Source organism: Maylandia zebra, linkage group LG10 (assembly GCF_041146795.1).
Source record: "Maylandia zebra isolate NMK-2024a linkage group LG10, Mzebra_GT3a, whole genome shotgun sequence".
Taxonomy (NCBI): Eukaryota; Metazoa; Chordata; class Actinopteri; order Cichliformes; family Cichlidae; genus Maylandia; species Maylandia zebra.
Window position 1 is genome coordinate 28,157,682 of NC_135176.1, and position 13,108 is coordinate 28,170,789.

General features: G+C 41.2%; 1 protein-coding gene across 2 annotated transcripts in view; it reads right to left on the minus strand.

Moving 5' to 3' along the window:
* The window catches only part of vps37d (VPS37D subunit of ESCRT-I), a 54,026-nt gene that overhangs the window by 6,767 nt on the left and 34,151 nt on the right, over positions 1-13,108 (minus strand). For both annotated transcript variants that reach the window (XM_076889419.1, XM_004551184.3), the window contains exon 3: positions 11,496-11,578. In XM_076889419.1, the coding sequence (XP_076745534.1) occupies positions 11,496-11,578 (83 nt within the window). The remainder of the gene's footprint in view (positions 1-11,495; positions 11,579-13,108) is intronic.

Sequence of the window (13,108 nt, forward strand, 5' to 3'; positions counted from 1 at the left end):
CACAATCCACTGTCAAACCACGCTCGGTTGTTTGTAGGTGTTTATTGTCTCCTGAGAGCACAAAAAAAAAAAAAAAAATATATCACACAAAGCAGACGCCACTGTCTAAGAAAAGCTAGAGAAAATATTCGACTTTCGTGCATGTAATCTAGGACATAATACGTTTTTCAGGTGCTTAAAGACGTTCAGATACCTCTGGTACGCCGTCCTGCTCCATGCAGCTTTGAGCGTTTAAAGTTGATGTAAATACGGATACTGTACATTTGTTAGACTTCTCTGTCACACACGCACACGTCCTTTAACTGCATTTTCATAGAAGCGGTATAAAGGTGGAGGTCATTTCCATGGTCACGTATACAAATAATCAGGTTCTAAATGGGATTTTAATTAAACACGTCCATGGCAAAAGCTACAAATGAGCAGTGAGGAGTGTGGTCAGATGATAGTGAAGATCAGTGTGATCAGTGTGAAACTAGAGTTAAACTCACAGCTTGGTGAGGACTGAACAGTGAACTTCTGTTTTCAGGGACTGATTACTAATTTTTGGCTACATGTCTTTATTCTTTGACTCTACGAGAGTGGCTCGGTATGATCCAAAGATCAAAATAATCCTTGTGTATCTTACAAAGCTCCTCATAAATCCCCTGTTTTCTTTTAATTGGCTTTAAAACCGTGAACTAATTAACAAACAAACAAACAAACCGCAAAAAAACCCCCTGGAATTAAATAATAATAGAAATCGTCACATCTGAAGATCTGAATCTGGTAAGTGTTTCGCTTTTTTTGCTTGAAAACTAAATTTGTTAATAAATTTGTTGCCAGATTTCGCTGTCAGGTGGCTGATGGATATTTTCAGGTCTAAATGTGTCCTCTGATGTCCCCTATAACCTGATTTCTACCACTGACCTGGTTTCTGCCACATGTGTCAAAGCACAGAGTGATGCAGAGAGCACAGGGTGACTAACTGGACATCAACCAGCAATAAAACCTTCAATAAAACCTGATTTTTGATTCAAAACCTGCAATCTTTATTATCAGGTATTTGCATGTTCTTCTTTATTTGCTGGTATGTTGTGCATTAAAAAAATTAAAAATTGGACTAAGAAAATAAAGTAGTACAATTATGTACTGCTATGATGGTCCTGGTGTTTATAGCCTTTAATTGCCAATTTAATTGTTGTTCGTATAATTATTTTATCCTTAATACTGTGATATATTTGTTGTCTAGTTCCTCTTTTATTTGTTGGTTTTGTCATACTTTAATGTTAGATATTTGTCTATCGGTTAATTTTATTTTGAAGGCTCTTTTTCTTGTCTCATATTGTCTTTATGTCCTGCTTTTATTTCTTTCCCTCCTTTATCGATATCCTGGTTTTTCCTAAATGGTTTGCATTAACCTGCTAGGACCTGGCGTCCACATATGCGGACATCACATTTTGGGTTGTCTAGACCAAAATACAAAGTTTTGCTCTACAAGGGCCTGATATGCACCTACGAGGACATTATACTACCACTGTTCTATCAAAATTTAAAACAAATGTCCTCATATGTGGATGTAATTTTTTTCAGAAACAAAAATCAGGTTTAAAAACAAAAACACAAACAAAAACAAAACAAAACAAAAAAACAAAGGTAATTCTTTGTTTTTACATTCATGAGCCCCTAATCAGCCAAAATAGAAAAGAGACATTAAAAACGCACGCCATGAAAGAGTTCGGGTCTTAGGAGGTTAAGAATGGGAAGAAGTGGAGTCACCAGTGAACTGATGGACAGATGAGGCTGATGTTATTCTAATTAACTCTAACTTTAAACTTTTCAAGATTTAAAATGTTCAATTTGAAAGTGACCAAGCTGAATAATTTCATTTTCATTTTTTGATCACTATATTGTCATGCTCTGTAGTACGCCATGGCTGATAGACCTAAAGTAGCAGAATAAAGCAGATTTATTCACAAAATCCTTGTCTCGTCTTTAAAAAACTCCCAAAAAGAAACAAAACTAAATCTGATTAATAATAATAAATAAAACTGAAGGTACTTTGGAGCAAATTGTGTATTATAAGACATTAATATCATTTTAGTAATAAAATAGTATTTTTGAATGATGTGCATCAGGGTTTTCTATGCTTTGTTCATTTTATTTCCTTCTTTTAACTTTTAAGTTTTTTGCGGACTTAAAATAAACCCCTACACTTCTGTGAAGTACTTTGTTAAGAAATGTACGGTGTAAATAAAGTTTATTTTATTATTGCTATTTGACTGGATAAAAGTGAAGACAGTAAGGGATTATTTTAATCATTATAATCATAAAATAGCATAGGTTTTGATTTTATTCTAACTTGCCACTTGCCGTCACTGTATTAAAATGTTTTGCTGTTAGAGATGCAGAATTGACTGCTGCAGAAGTCTTCACTTTTAGAGTCTCTGCACAAAATATTTGAAATAGAAGATGTAAAAGCAGAAAGAAACTGAAGCATGGAGGCAACGTTTAAAGAAATAAGATAAGATAAGATAAGATAAGATAGAACTTTATTAATCCCTCGGGTGGGTTCCTCTGGGAAATTCGACTTCCAAAAAAAGCACAGCAACGACCAAAGTTACAGTTACAGAACTGTTATATATATATATATATATACACACACACACACACACACACACACACATATATATAAATACAGAGACAAATATAAATAAAATATACAAAGGGGATAAATAGAATAAATAGGAATAAAAAATAAAAATACAAGTGAATTGCACATTTCAAGTATTTCAAGTATTGAGTCTATTGCAATATTCCTGTATGAAATATAACTGGGTCATAATTGACCCCCAGTTGGTGATTTGAGTTGCTAGAGCAGCTTGGTCACGTGAGGGTTAAAAATGGGTCATAAACACTGTATTTAATTGATTATTTTCACAGTGATTTTCTCAGTGGGTCAGAAGAGTTTGATACACAGGCGCATGAATTTGTGACAGTGAGGGGTTAAATCACAAAAACAGCTGTTAAAGCGGATGTTTATACTCCTGCAGAGTACCCTCCATTAACAGTCACCGTCATGTGACTGGTGGATTTTTGGGTTTATTACATTTCCTCCCGCTGTGTCTTCCCCCCACTGCGACTTGTGAGAGGTTCTCCATCTGGCGTGGACACCGTGAAACAAACAGAGCCCCGGTCCCCAAGAATACGTTGGCCTTTCTGACAATAAACAACAGCTGCTACAGGCAGAGTGCTTTTAATTTCATCCGGAGTGAGCAAACTATACGTGACATTTTAGTTTAATGTTCATACTGAGCAGCACACGTCCAGAAACCAAAGTCAGGACAGGAAGAAGAGCCACGACTTTGACTAACACGCAAGTCAAACATCACGTATGAGTGCATACTTATCTACAATAAAGCCTGGCATCTTTCCTGGTGTTCCCAGCTTCTTAGCCGTTGAACACTAACAACGGGTGATTTCTAACCACATGAACAGCCTCCATGGCCACAGTTATATAAAATCAAGCACCTAGCCTTACAGATTGCTTCTACAAACATTTGTGAAAGAATGGTTCGCTCTCAGGAGCTCAGTGAATTCAAGCGTGCTATCGTGCTAGGATGCTACCTGTGCGACAAGTCCAGTCATAAAATGTATTCGCTAGTGAATATTCCACAGTCACATGTTAGTGGTTTTATAACAAAGTCAAAGCGATTGGAAATGACAGCAACTCAGCCACGAGGTGGTAGGCCATGTAAAAGTCGGAGGATCAGTGGATGCTCAGGCACATAGCGCACAGAGGTCGCCGACTTTGTGCAGAGCCGTTATCTACAGACCTCCAAACTTCACGAGGCCTTCAGATTAGCTCAAAAACTGAACGTAGAGAGATTCATGGAATGTGTTTCCATGGACGAGCAGCTGCTTCCAAGCCTTACATCGGCAAGAGCAATCCAAAGCATCAGAAGCAGTGGTGTAAAGCACATCGCAACTGGACTCTAGAGCAGCGGAGACGCGTTCTCTGGAAAGACAAATCGTACTTCTGTCTGGCAGTCTGATGCACGAGTCTGGGTTTGACGGTTGGGTTTCAGGAGTTGGGCCTGGAACCTTAGATCCAATGAATAGAACTCATGCGTCCAACTTAGTGGGAACAATTTGAGGATGGCCGCTTACTCTTCCCACCTGACTGTGCAGCAATGCACAAACCAAGGTCCACAAAGACATGGTTGAGGAAGTTTGGTGTGGAACACCTTGACTGGCCTGCACAGAGTCCTGACCTCAACCCAACAGAACACCTCTAGGACAAATTAGAGGGAAGACTGTGAGCCAGGCCTTCTAGTCCAACATCAGTGTCTGATCTTACAAATATTCTCAAACACACTCCAAAACCTTGCACAAAGCCTTTCCAGAAGAGTTGAAGCCATCATAGTTGCAGTTGGTCGACATCATAGACGTGCAAAGGCAGACAAGGCTTGTATACCTTTTTATGTGAATTTTGTTTAGTCTTCTTTAGAGCACCTGTCGGACCCCCAACATAGCTGAGCCAGCGCTTCTCCCTTTCTTGCTCTTACTTTTCTCAGGTGCGACTAACTTGCTGCCGTTTGTTTTATATGAAAGTGACAATCACGTATTCTTAATGGTCTCAGCCCAGTAGTTTGCACCTTCACGAAGGTGCCCCTTGTTTGTGGCACACATTTCAATCCAACATCTGTACCTGTGACAGGAATTATGGTTTGTTTTTTAAGTACAGATGGTGTGGTAAGACATGGAAACCTACAAACATTTGCCACTAGTAGTCATTGGGCCAATGATAAGGGTTAGCTGGAATTCAAATCCTACGAATTTGCTCACTTTTCTCCTTTTTCCTGTCTAAAATGTTTGCCACACTGAGTTTTAGTTTAATGTAATAACCTTGGTGCCACATCTCCTTATAGAATGCACAGTTTTTGGTTGTTATCATGTATTAGTCTTTATAACAGCACAATACTGCTTAGGTAATTTTTATTTCTCATTTGTTTTAGTAAAAAATAATAACCTTGGTCTGTATGACAAAGACTAAACATGACAAGAACCAATGTTTCCCTCTGGGCTTTTGTCTGACAGCTTTTACACTTTGCCAGCAGGCCTTTAGGAAAATGGAGCTGTGAACTAGCATTGTCAACTTGAAAGAAAAATCCCAAACCAGTGTGCGCTGTGTTCCCTCAGCTCAGCAAGTAAAACAAGGTTAGCTCGGAGGCTGACAGGTGATTTAATCTATGCGAGCGTGGAAGCCAAACACACGTTTGGGTTTTGTTTCCTTCATCAGATATCCATCTTCATGTCGGTACCTGACGAGGAATCTTCCCTATATGGAAGAATGTTTGACTTAAGGCGACAAAATAAGAAGATGATGCTGTGCAGAGTCTTCGAGGGCTGGGATCCGTTTGTCATGGTGGCCAAGAAAAAAAAAAGCTTTGAGAAGTTTTAAGGCCACAGAGAGACTAGTGTGAATTAATCTGAGAGATGATGTTGGGAAACAGCTGTATCTGATGTCAGCTCTCCTGACGAACGACCATGAAAATCAAGATGGCTTCCCACTGAACCGACCGCTCTGTGAGGGCTTAATCTGAAATGAGATCCACACAGATAGCCGTGGAGACATAAAACAGCTTCATGTGTATGGATTCGAGCCCAGTAAACTGTACAACTTTTATTAAATGCCGACTTGAATATTTTTACAAATTCTTTCATGTGTCGCCAAATAGTTTAAAATCCCGTCAGCTGAAGCTGTTCTGAGGCTGTTTGTAAAGCAGCAGACCGGGATGTTTACCAATGTGTCTGCTCTCAGGTGTGCTTTCTCATTCAGTGAGGCTGCTTGGTTTGTGCTGGGTGTTGCTTAATCAATCAGCGAGCAGCCGATCCAATGACTGAGTCGTGCTGGTATTGATTGCAGCCACACGAGATGGGGGAGGGAGGCGTGCTGGGCGGATCAATCTGAGCCGGGTGCAGACGTGTGGGTTTGAAGGTGGGGATGAGACTCCCTCAGAGTCCTGATTGAGGCCAGAGGAGCGTGCAGGATTTAAACAGGACCGCTGTGTTATCGTGGCACGTTGTGTATGTGCTGCACACCGCCATGACAAAGATAAATGTCAAAACATCGCTGCTGATGCTTTATTTCAGCAAAGGCCTTCCTCCAGTCTACTTATAAGTGTTTTATGTTTACACAGAGCACACTTTGGATACTCCAAGCACTCATAGTTTATACAGGATTGTGCAAATGTTTAGGCGCTACAAGTAAAGTAAGATCTTTAAAAGAAAAGACCAATACCAGTCATATAATCAAAGATTTGGTCATTAATTTCACACTAAGTGAAGGGGAAAGGAAAAACAAGCCTCCAACTAAACAGCAACCAGAAGAGCTAGAAAACCTTTTTTTTAAAATCTGTTTGACTCTGTTTGGTGAAATAAGATGAGAATCCAAATACACTGCTCAAAAAAATTAAGGAACACTTTGAAAACATCACGTCGCAATTAAAAAAATAAAAATCACGCTGATATCTACACTGATACGTACTCGATAATGTATTAGGAAGGAAAGGATGCCATATTGTTTGATGGAAATGAAACATGATTAAAAAGTGTTCCTTTAAGTTTCTTTGAGCAGTGCATATGAAGTTGTTGAAAAGCCTTCCACACTAACAGGAGCCAGCTGATGTGTTTTGGGCATGTCGTACCAAGAGGAAACCCGGGGTAAACCCGGGCTAAACTGGAGAGATTATGTCTCTTGGCTGGTTTGGGAATACCTCCGAAGTGCTGGAGGAAGAGGTCTGGGCCTTTCTGCTGGGACTGCTGCCCACACAGCCCAGACCCAGATATGAATCAGAAAATGCACGCATGGCTGGTTTTATGGTGTATTACTGTATTAGAATAAATTTCTATAATGCATGAGATTATCACTGGTATACCAGTGCAGCTGGTAACTCATACCTCAAACTAATCCTTATTTACCTCATACTGTACTTTGATGCAGCTTCTCACTCTTTACCATACTATATTATTCTACGTATTCAAGCTATATCCTCCATCTAAAATGAGCCACTTTAGCTCTCTTTTCCTCTGCCTCTATGTAAACTGTCTGCCGATTGTCCAGCTATTTCTTCCCCATTCGAATTGTGTGCGTAAAGCAGAAAAAGCCTGTCAGTTTAATTCAAGTTGGGCTTTAAAAAATGACCGATGTGCTGTTGATAAACACTGCCTGTGAAAAATCCTCCACTAATCCACGATGAGCCGGCCAGGCAGGCGAGAGAAGTACGACTCCAAAAATCTACCCAGCACATGCACGGCACTGTCCACTGTTTAGTAATCATCTTAAATTGGACAGTCATGAAGATGGGATGAGCTGAACGTGCTCACTGGGCTGTGGATATTTGTCATGCCAGTGGATGATGGGAATTACACAGTACAGGCCTACATGCAGGTATTATTTACTACAGTGATGAGCTCATCCTGATCATCCATTCACAGCCTGGTTTATTCCTGCAGAACAAATCAAAGGGACTGGCTAAATTATATTCTAGTGCAGCGGTCCCCAACCCCCGGGCCTCAGACCGTTACTGGTCCGTGAGTCGTTTGGTACCGGGCCGCGAGAGTTTAGGCTCAGGTGTGAAATGTATAGTTTTCAGCATTATTTTGTTATCGTTTTTATCGTTAACTCGGTTTTCCTGGGTCTTTTCACGTGTGTTATGAATAAATTTTCTTTTTTTTGGTACCGGTACTAGTTTTATTTTGATGTATTTATCCGCGACACCTTAAAGGCCGGTCCGTGAAAATATTGACGGGCATAAACCGGTCCGTGGCGCAAATAAGGTTGGGGATCGCTGTTCTAGTGGACAGTCAATTACAGACAGTTGTGGCTGTGGAGTGTCCTGAGCTGCTGTGATCAGACTGTCCAAAATCATTGTTGTCAGTCTCATTTCTGCGGCTCATGCAGGCGTGTGTGGTTTGTTTGGATGTGGCGAATCTTTTAAACTAAAGTTTTTACTTACAAATATTTATCAAGTTTAATTTACAAGACAGCCCATTTCTCCTTTTAAAGTCAACAGGCAGCTGTTTGGGATCACCCCACCAACACAGAGGGAATTTAGAGTTATTTGGAAACTATTTACATTTTAGTGAGTCATAGGATTTGGCCACGCACAGTAAGGAATTAAGTAGGAAGGAGCATCAACTTTTTGGCAATTAAGGAGATTGATCCCTTATGTTTGGAACAGACGTACACTCACTGGTCACTTCATTAGGTATATCTCTTCATTGCTCATGCAAATATCTAATCAGCCAATAACATGGCGACCTGCTCAAGTTTAAACTGAACATCAGAAAGGTTATTGGTGATTGGCTGATTTACTGGGACTTTCTGTGCAGGGAAAGGCAACATGAACTCATAAACACTTGAGTAACTGCATCTCTGAATGCACAACATGTCAAAACTTGCAGATGGGTTACAGCAGCAGAAGACCACACGAGTGCCACTGCTGTCAGTGAAGAACAGAAAGCTGATGCTGCAGTTCACACAGGCTCACTAGAACTGGAGGAGACAGAACACTGGGGATATTTTATTGACACACGTTCTGCCCTTCAGTATCAGTTGACCATTGTTTAAAAACCACAGCCTACTCGAGTACTACTGCTGAACACGTCCAACCTTTTAACCACAGTGTTCCCATCTTCGATGGCTGCTTCCAGCAGGATAGCATGCCATGTGATAAAGCTCAGATCATCTCACATTGGTTTCTTAACATCATAATTAGTTGTCTGTACTCAAATGGACTCCACAGTCACAAGAGCTCAATCCAATAGAGCACCTCTGGGATGTAGGGGAACAGGAGATTCACATCATGGATGTGCAGCTGACAAATCTGTACGATGCTATCGTGTCCATGTGGACCAAAATCGGAGAAATGTTACCAGCACCTTGTTGAATCTAAGGCTACGTTCACACTGCAGGTCTTGATGCTCAATTCCGATTTTTTGATCAAATCCGATTTTTTTGTCTGCTTGTTCACACTACAAATAAAATGTGACAGCAAACGCGCTCTAGTGTGAACGCTCAAAGCGGCCCGCGTGCGCAAAAGAAGACGTCACACACAGCGCGCTCTGTTTAGACCCAGACCAAACAATATTGTTTGACTAATGGCCGTTAATATAAAGACTTCGGACTTTACGTTTCCCAATTTTTGCTTTAAGTCATTTTGTTATTTACATAATAATGTAAATAACCTAATAATGATCCTTATTGCTGTTGTAGAGGAGCGGTGCTTCAAAGGATAGCTGCAGATTTCTGTCAGAATCTGCAGATTATACAGTACAAATAAAATGTTCATGTTTCTCCAACATTGTCTTCCCAACAGTTTCACTGATATCTACACTGGATGGCCAGGAAGCGTTCGTGATGTCTTCTCCGGCGCTGATAATTGGCGTCTGTCTCGTGTCAGTGACGTAAAAGACGGATTTAATGCGACATGACCGTTCAAACAGCAGTCGCTTTCTAAAACATCGGATATGTATCGGATTCAGTACCACATACGAAAGTGACCCAGATCGGATTTGAAAATATCGGATTTGTGCCGTTCACACTGTCATACCATGATCAGATATGGGTCGCATAGGGTCAAAAAAAAAATCGGATTTGATGCGCTTTCGCCTGCAGTGTGAACGTAGCCTTAATTAAGGCAATTCTGAAGACAACACGTTACTATCACATGCTTCTTTTCCACTAGCAGTGTTTGAGTTTTGGATGTTTTCCATTACAATTTAGTGCCTGTCACTACCCGATCCGTACCGGAAACCCGATCGGTACCCCGCATGCGCAAATCTTACGTCACTTCCTCTCTTTGCGACATTCAATATATTTGAATGATGCGGTTAGCGCCCAGTTAGCTCCTAGCATTTCTCAACAGCTCTGCCTCCTTTTCGACTGCCCGGGACATTTAAACAATGGATAATCCGTATACAAAGAAATTCATGCTTTTCTCCTCAACAGAGAGCGTCCCCCGATTGAGCAACAGCGCCGTAAAATAAGAAGAATGGCGCCTAATTACAAAGTTAATAATGCAGACTTTGTAATATCTCACGTGTAGATTCATCAGCCAGATGAAGTGTTTACTGACAATTGACAGTGATAGCGCACATCATCATCACTATTCCAACAATCCTCTCCTCACAGACAAGCATAAACACACTCGACTATCGCTAAATCAGATTTAACACACGTTTGTAATGACGATAAATCAGTTTATAATAGGGTTTATTCGCTCGGTCAGCAGGTGGCGGTATCCTCGTACACTGGGGAGTAAACTGCCATTAAACGAACAGAAGAAGAAGAAAACATCTGCACATGCGCGGTACGGATCGGGTAGACCCGATTTGTACGGTCAGACTTTACACATGCGCAGTAAGGATCGGAGAGTCCTGATCCGTAACTTTCTTTTTATTTTTCGTTTTTGTCTACATTGTACTGAAATGCTTCATTATTGCAAACATTTTAAGATATACTTGTTATTCTTAACATCTTAACAGATACTCTGACCCATAACTATCGTAAAACGCTACGACCGGAAGTAGAAACCTTTCGCGCATGCGGGGTACCGATCGGGTTTCCGGTACGGATCGGGTAGTGACAGTGCCACCTCGATGTGGGTGGCCCAAAAGTCCTGTGATGTAATTTTTATGCGACACAAACAACACGACAAGGGTTGACATTGAGGTGATTGGAAAAGATGCTAAAGGTGTACCCAGTAAAGTGGCCAGTGATCATACATGATAGGTTTAGGTGTATATTTGTGATGGACTGAGGTGAGACAGACCTGTACGTCTCCTGCAGACATGTCTGCTCTGTTTTCTTAATCCTTAACTTAAAAAAAAAATCTCTGCAAATCTCCAGAAAGGGATCGAGACAACGCCTGTTTTGCAGTGGCATGGACTGCATATTCTAGTCTATGACAGTCATGTTAGGATAAACAAGAGGGTCGGGAGAAAAGTCTGGAAAGATAAAAACATTTTCTGTCTTTCCTTAATCGCTTTCTGAAGCCTCACATTAATCTTCACATTGATCTATGTTGAGCTAAATTCTGTCTTTTCTCATCTAGGATATTGTGCTTCTTCCCTCCTTTCTGCCTGCAGCTAAATGGATTTGAGCCCTGTCTTCAGAATTCAATGGTGCAAGGACACTTGGTAGCTATTGCAGAAAAAGGGCAATTAACAGAGAGGCAGCAGTTTGAATGCAGTGCTGACTAAACACGTGTACGTGGGGGCATCGCTGCTGAGGCTGCTTTGGTGAAGTGGGTAGAGCTCACTGTATGTACAGCATGCCTCGTGGCTTTCGAGATCAGACTGTACAGAAGAGGGTGGGCTGTCAGCTAGACTAAAGGCTTTTGAGAGGCAGCCGCAAGAGTGCTGCCAATGTGATGAAAGACTGTTTGATTCTCTGCAAGAACAAGAGAAACCAGCTCAGTTTTCACAGCTTTTGCGCGTCTGTGTGTTTTTACCTCTGAATGCTCCTCTGCACGTGCCACCTCTTCCTGCAGGAGGTTCTGCGCCGTCTGCAGGCTGTGCTTCTGCACATGAGCCTCTGCAACGACAAAGAGAAACAACATGGATGCATGAAGATTACTTTAAAGGGAGCTGGAAAAGAAGAAAAAAAAAGATCCAGAAACCAAGAAACCACAGTAGAGAAAATTATTTTCCAAATCACAAAGAGCCTTTAGGGTATGTGCTGACGAGGAGACGCTGGTGATGGGGTGGGCATTTTCTGGCTAGTAAAAAGGGGAAACAGGGGCTGTAAATATTCTACTTTGAGCTATTTTGGGAAACCGGTTGCAGTTTGGTTTGACCACGAGGTCAGGCTGATCCGGGGGCTCATTCTTGCCAGTCTCTCATTTTCTCATTTGCATTTACTATTGACAAGTACATAAATGATTTAAGTCTCTGTCAATATGATAAAAACAAATGCAGGAAACTCTTAAATAAAAAGACGAAGACAGCAGCTCACAGAATCGTAAGAACTGCATCACAAATAAATGCAAATGCCACCAAAGGATTTAAACCGGCTCACATCAGCATCGCATCTAAGCGAGTAAGCGGCGACGTGATGGCTGACAAGATTATGTTTCGACATTTTAACGTGTCAGCAAACTGTCAGAGGCTGATGAATGCTCAACACTCCTTTAATGTTAAAAATCTAATAATAACGCTCTAATTTAATGGTTTGACATCTGGAAAAATCTCAACAATGACGAAGTCAGATGATCGGACAGGTTGTAGGCCTAAATCACTAATATGGACTTCAAGGTGAAGGCGAGTGTCTAATGAACCACAGTGGTGCCACGCTCACGTCGTGCACCCGTTTGAAAGGCAGAGATGGGAAAAGATTACCATGTTTACAACCTTAAAAATGAAAGGAGACAGTGCTGTGATGACACAGCAGCACTGCGCAACAGTCATGCGAGTGAAACTATCACGAACACCAGACTGGTGGGTGGAAGGATGACGTCTGCTTCCTTTTTTCGGACAGAGAGCAAAGAGAGACAAGTTGCTCCTCAAGGGAAAGATTCATTATGCTCGCTGTTCTTCTGTACGGGTTAGGGTCACCTCTGCTGGCACTAGCCATCGGTTTGGTATTGTTCTGGGGGTTTGTCGACCACTTGGATTTTTGTAACCTGGCACATACTGCCACGGTTCTGGGTCGGTTCGACCCAGCATTCTGTGTTTATTATATTTTTGGTTTATTCTTGAATGATCGTTTTGTTACCTTTGTGATTTGTTGGTTATTATTTGAATTCCATGTTTCTGTTTATTCACGTTTAAGGATTTGTTCTTCGGTTGTGTCTCACGTTTAGTTTAGTTAAGGTTCCATGTGTTATATTCTGTCTGTCTCTCAGTGTCGAGTCTGCGTCTTTGTGTAGTGATTTCTTGTTTCCTGTTTTATTGTGAAGGTCTGCGTCTCATGTGAGTGTGTTCAGTTTACCTCCCTTGTCTTGTCTCGTTAATTACTCCCAGCTGTGTCCCCCACCTGTGTGTAATCTACCTGTGTTTCTCTGAGTGTATTTAAGTCGTGTCTTCTGTCATTATAGTTGCTGGTTCGTCTGTGTGTTCTCCGTCG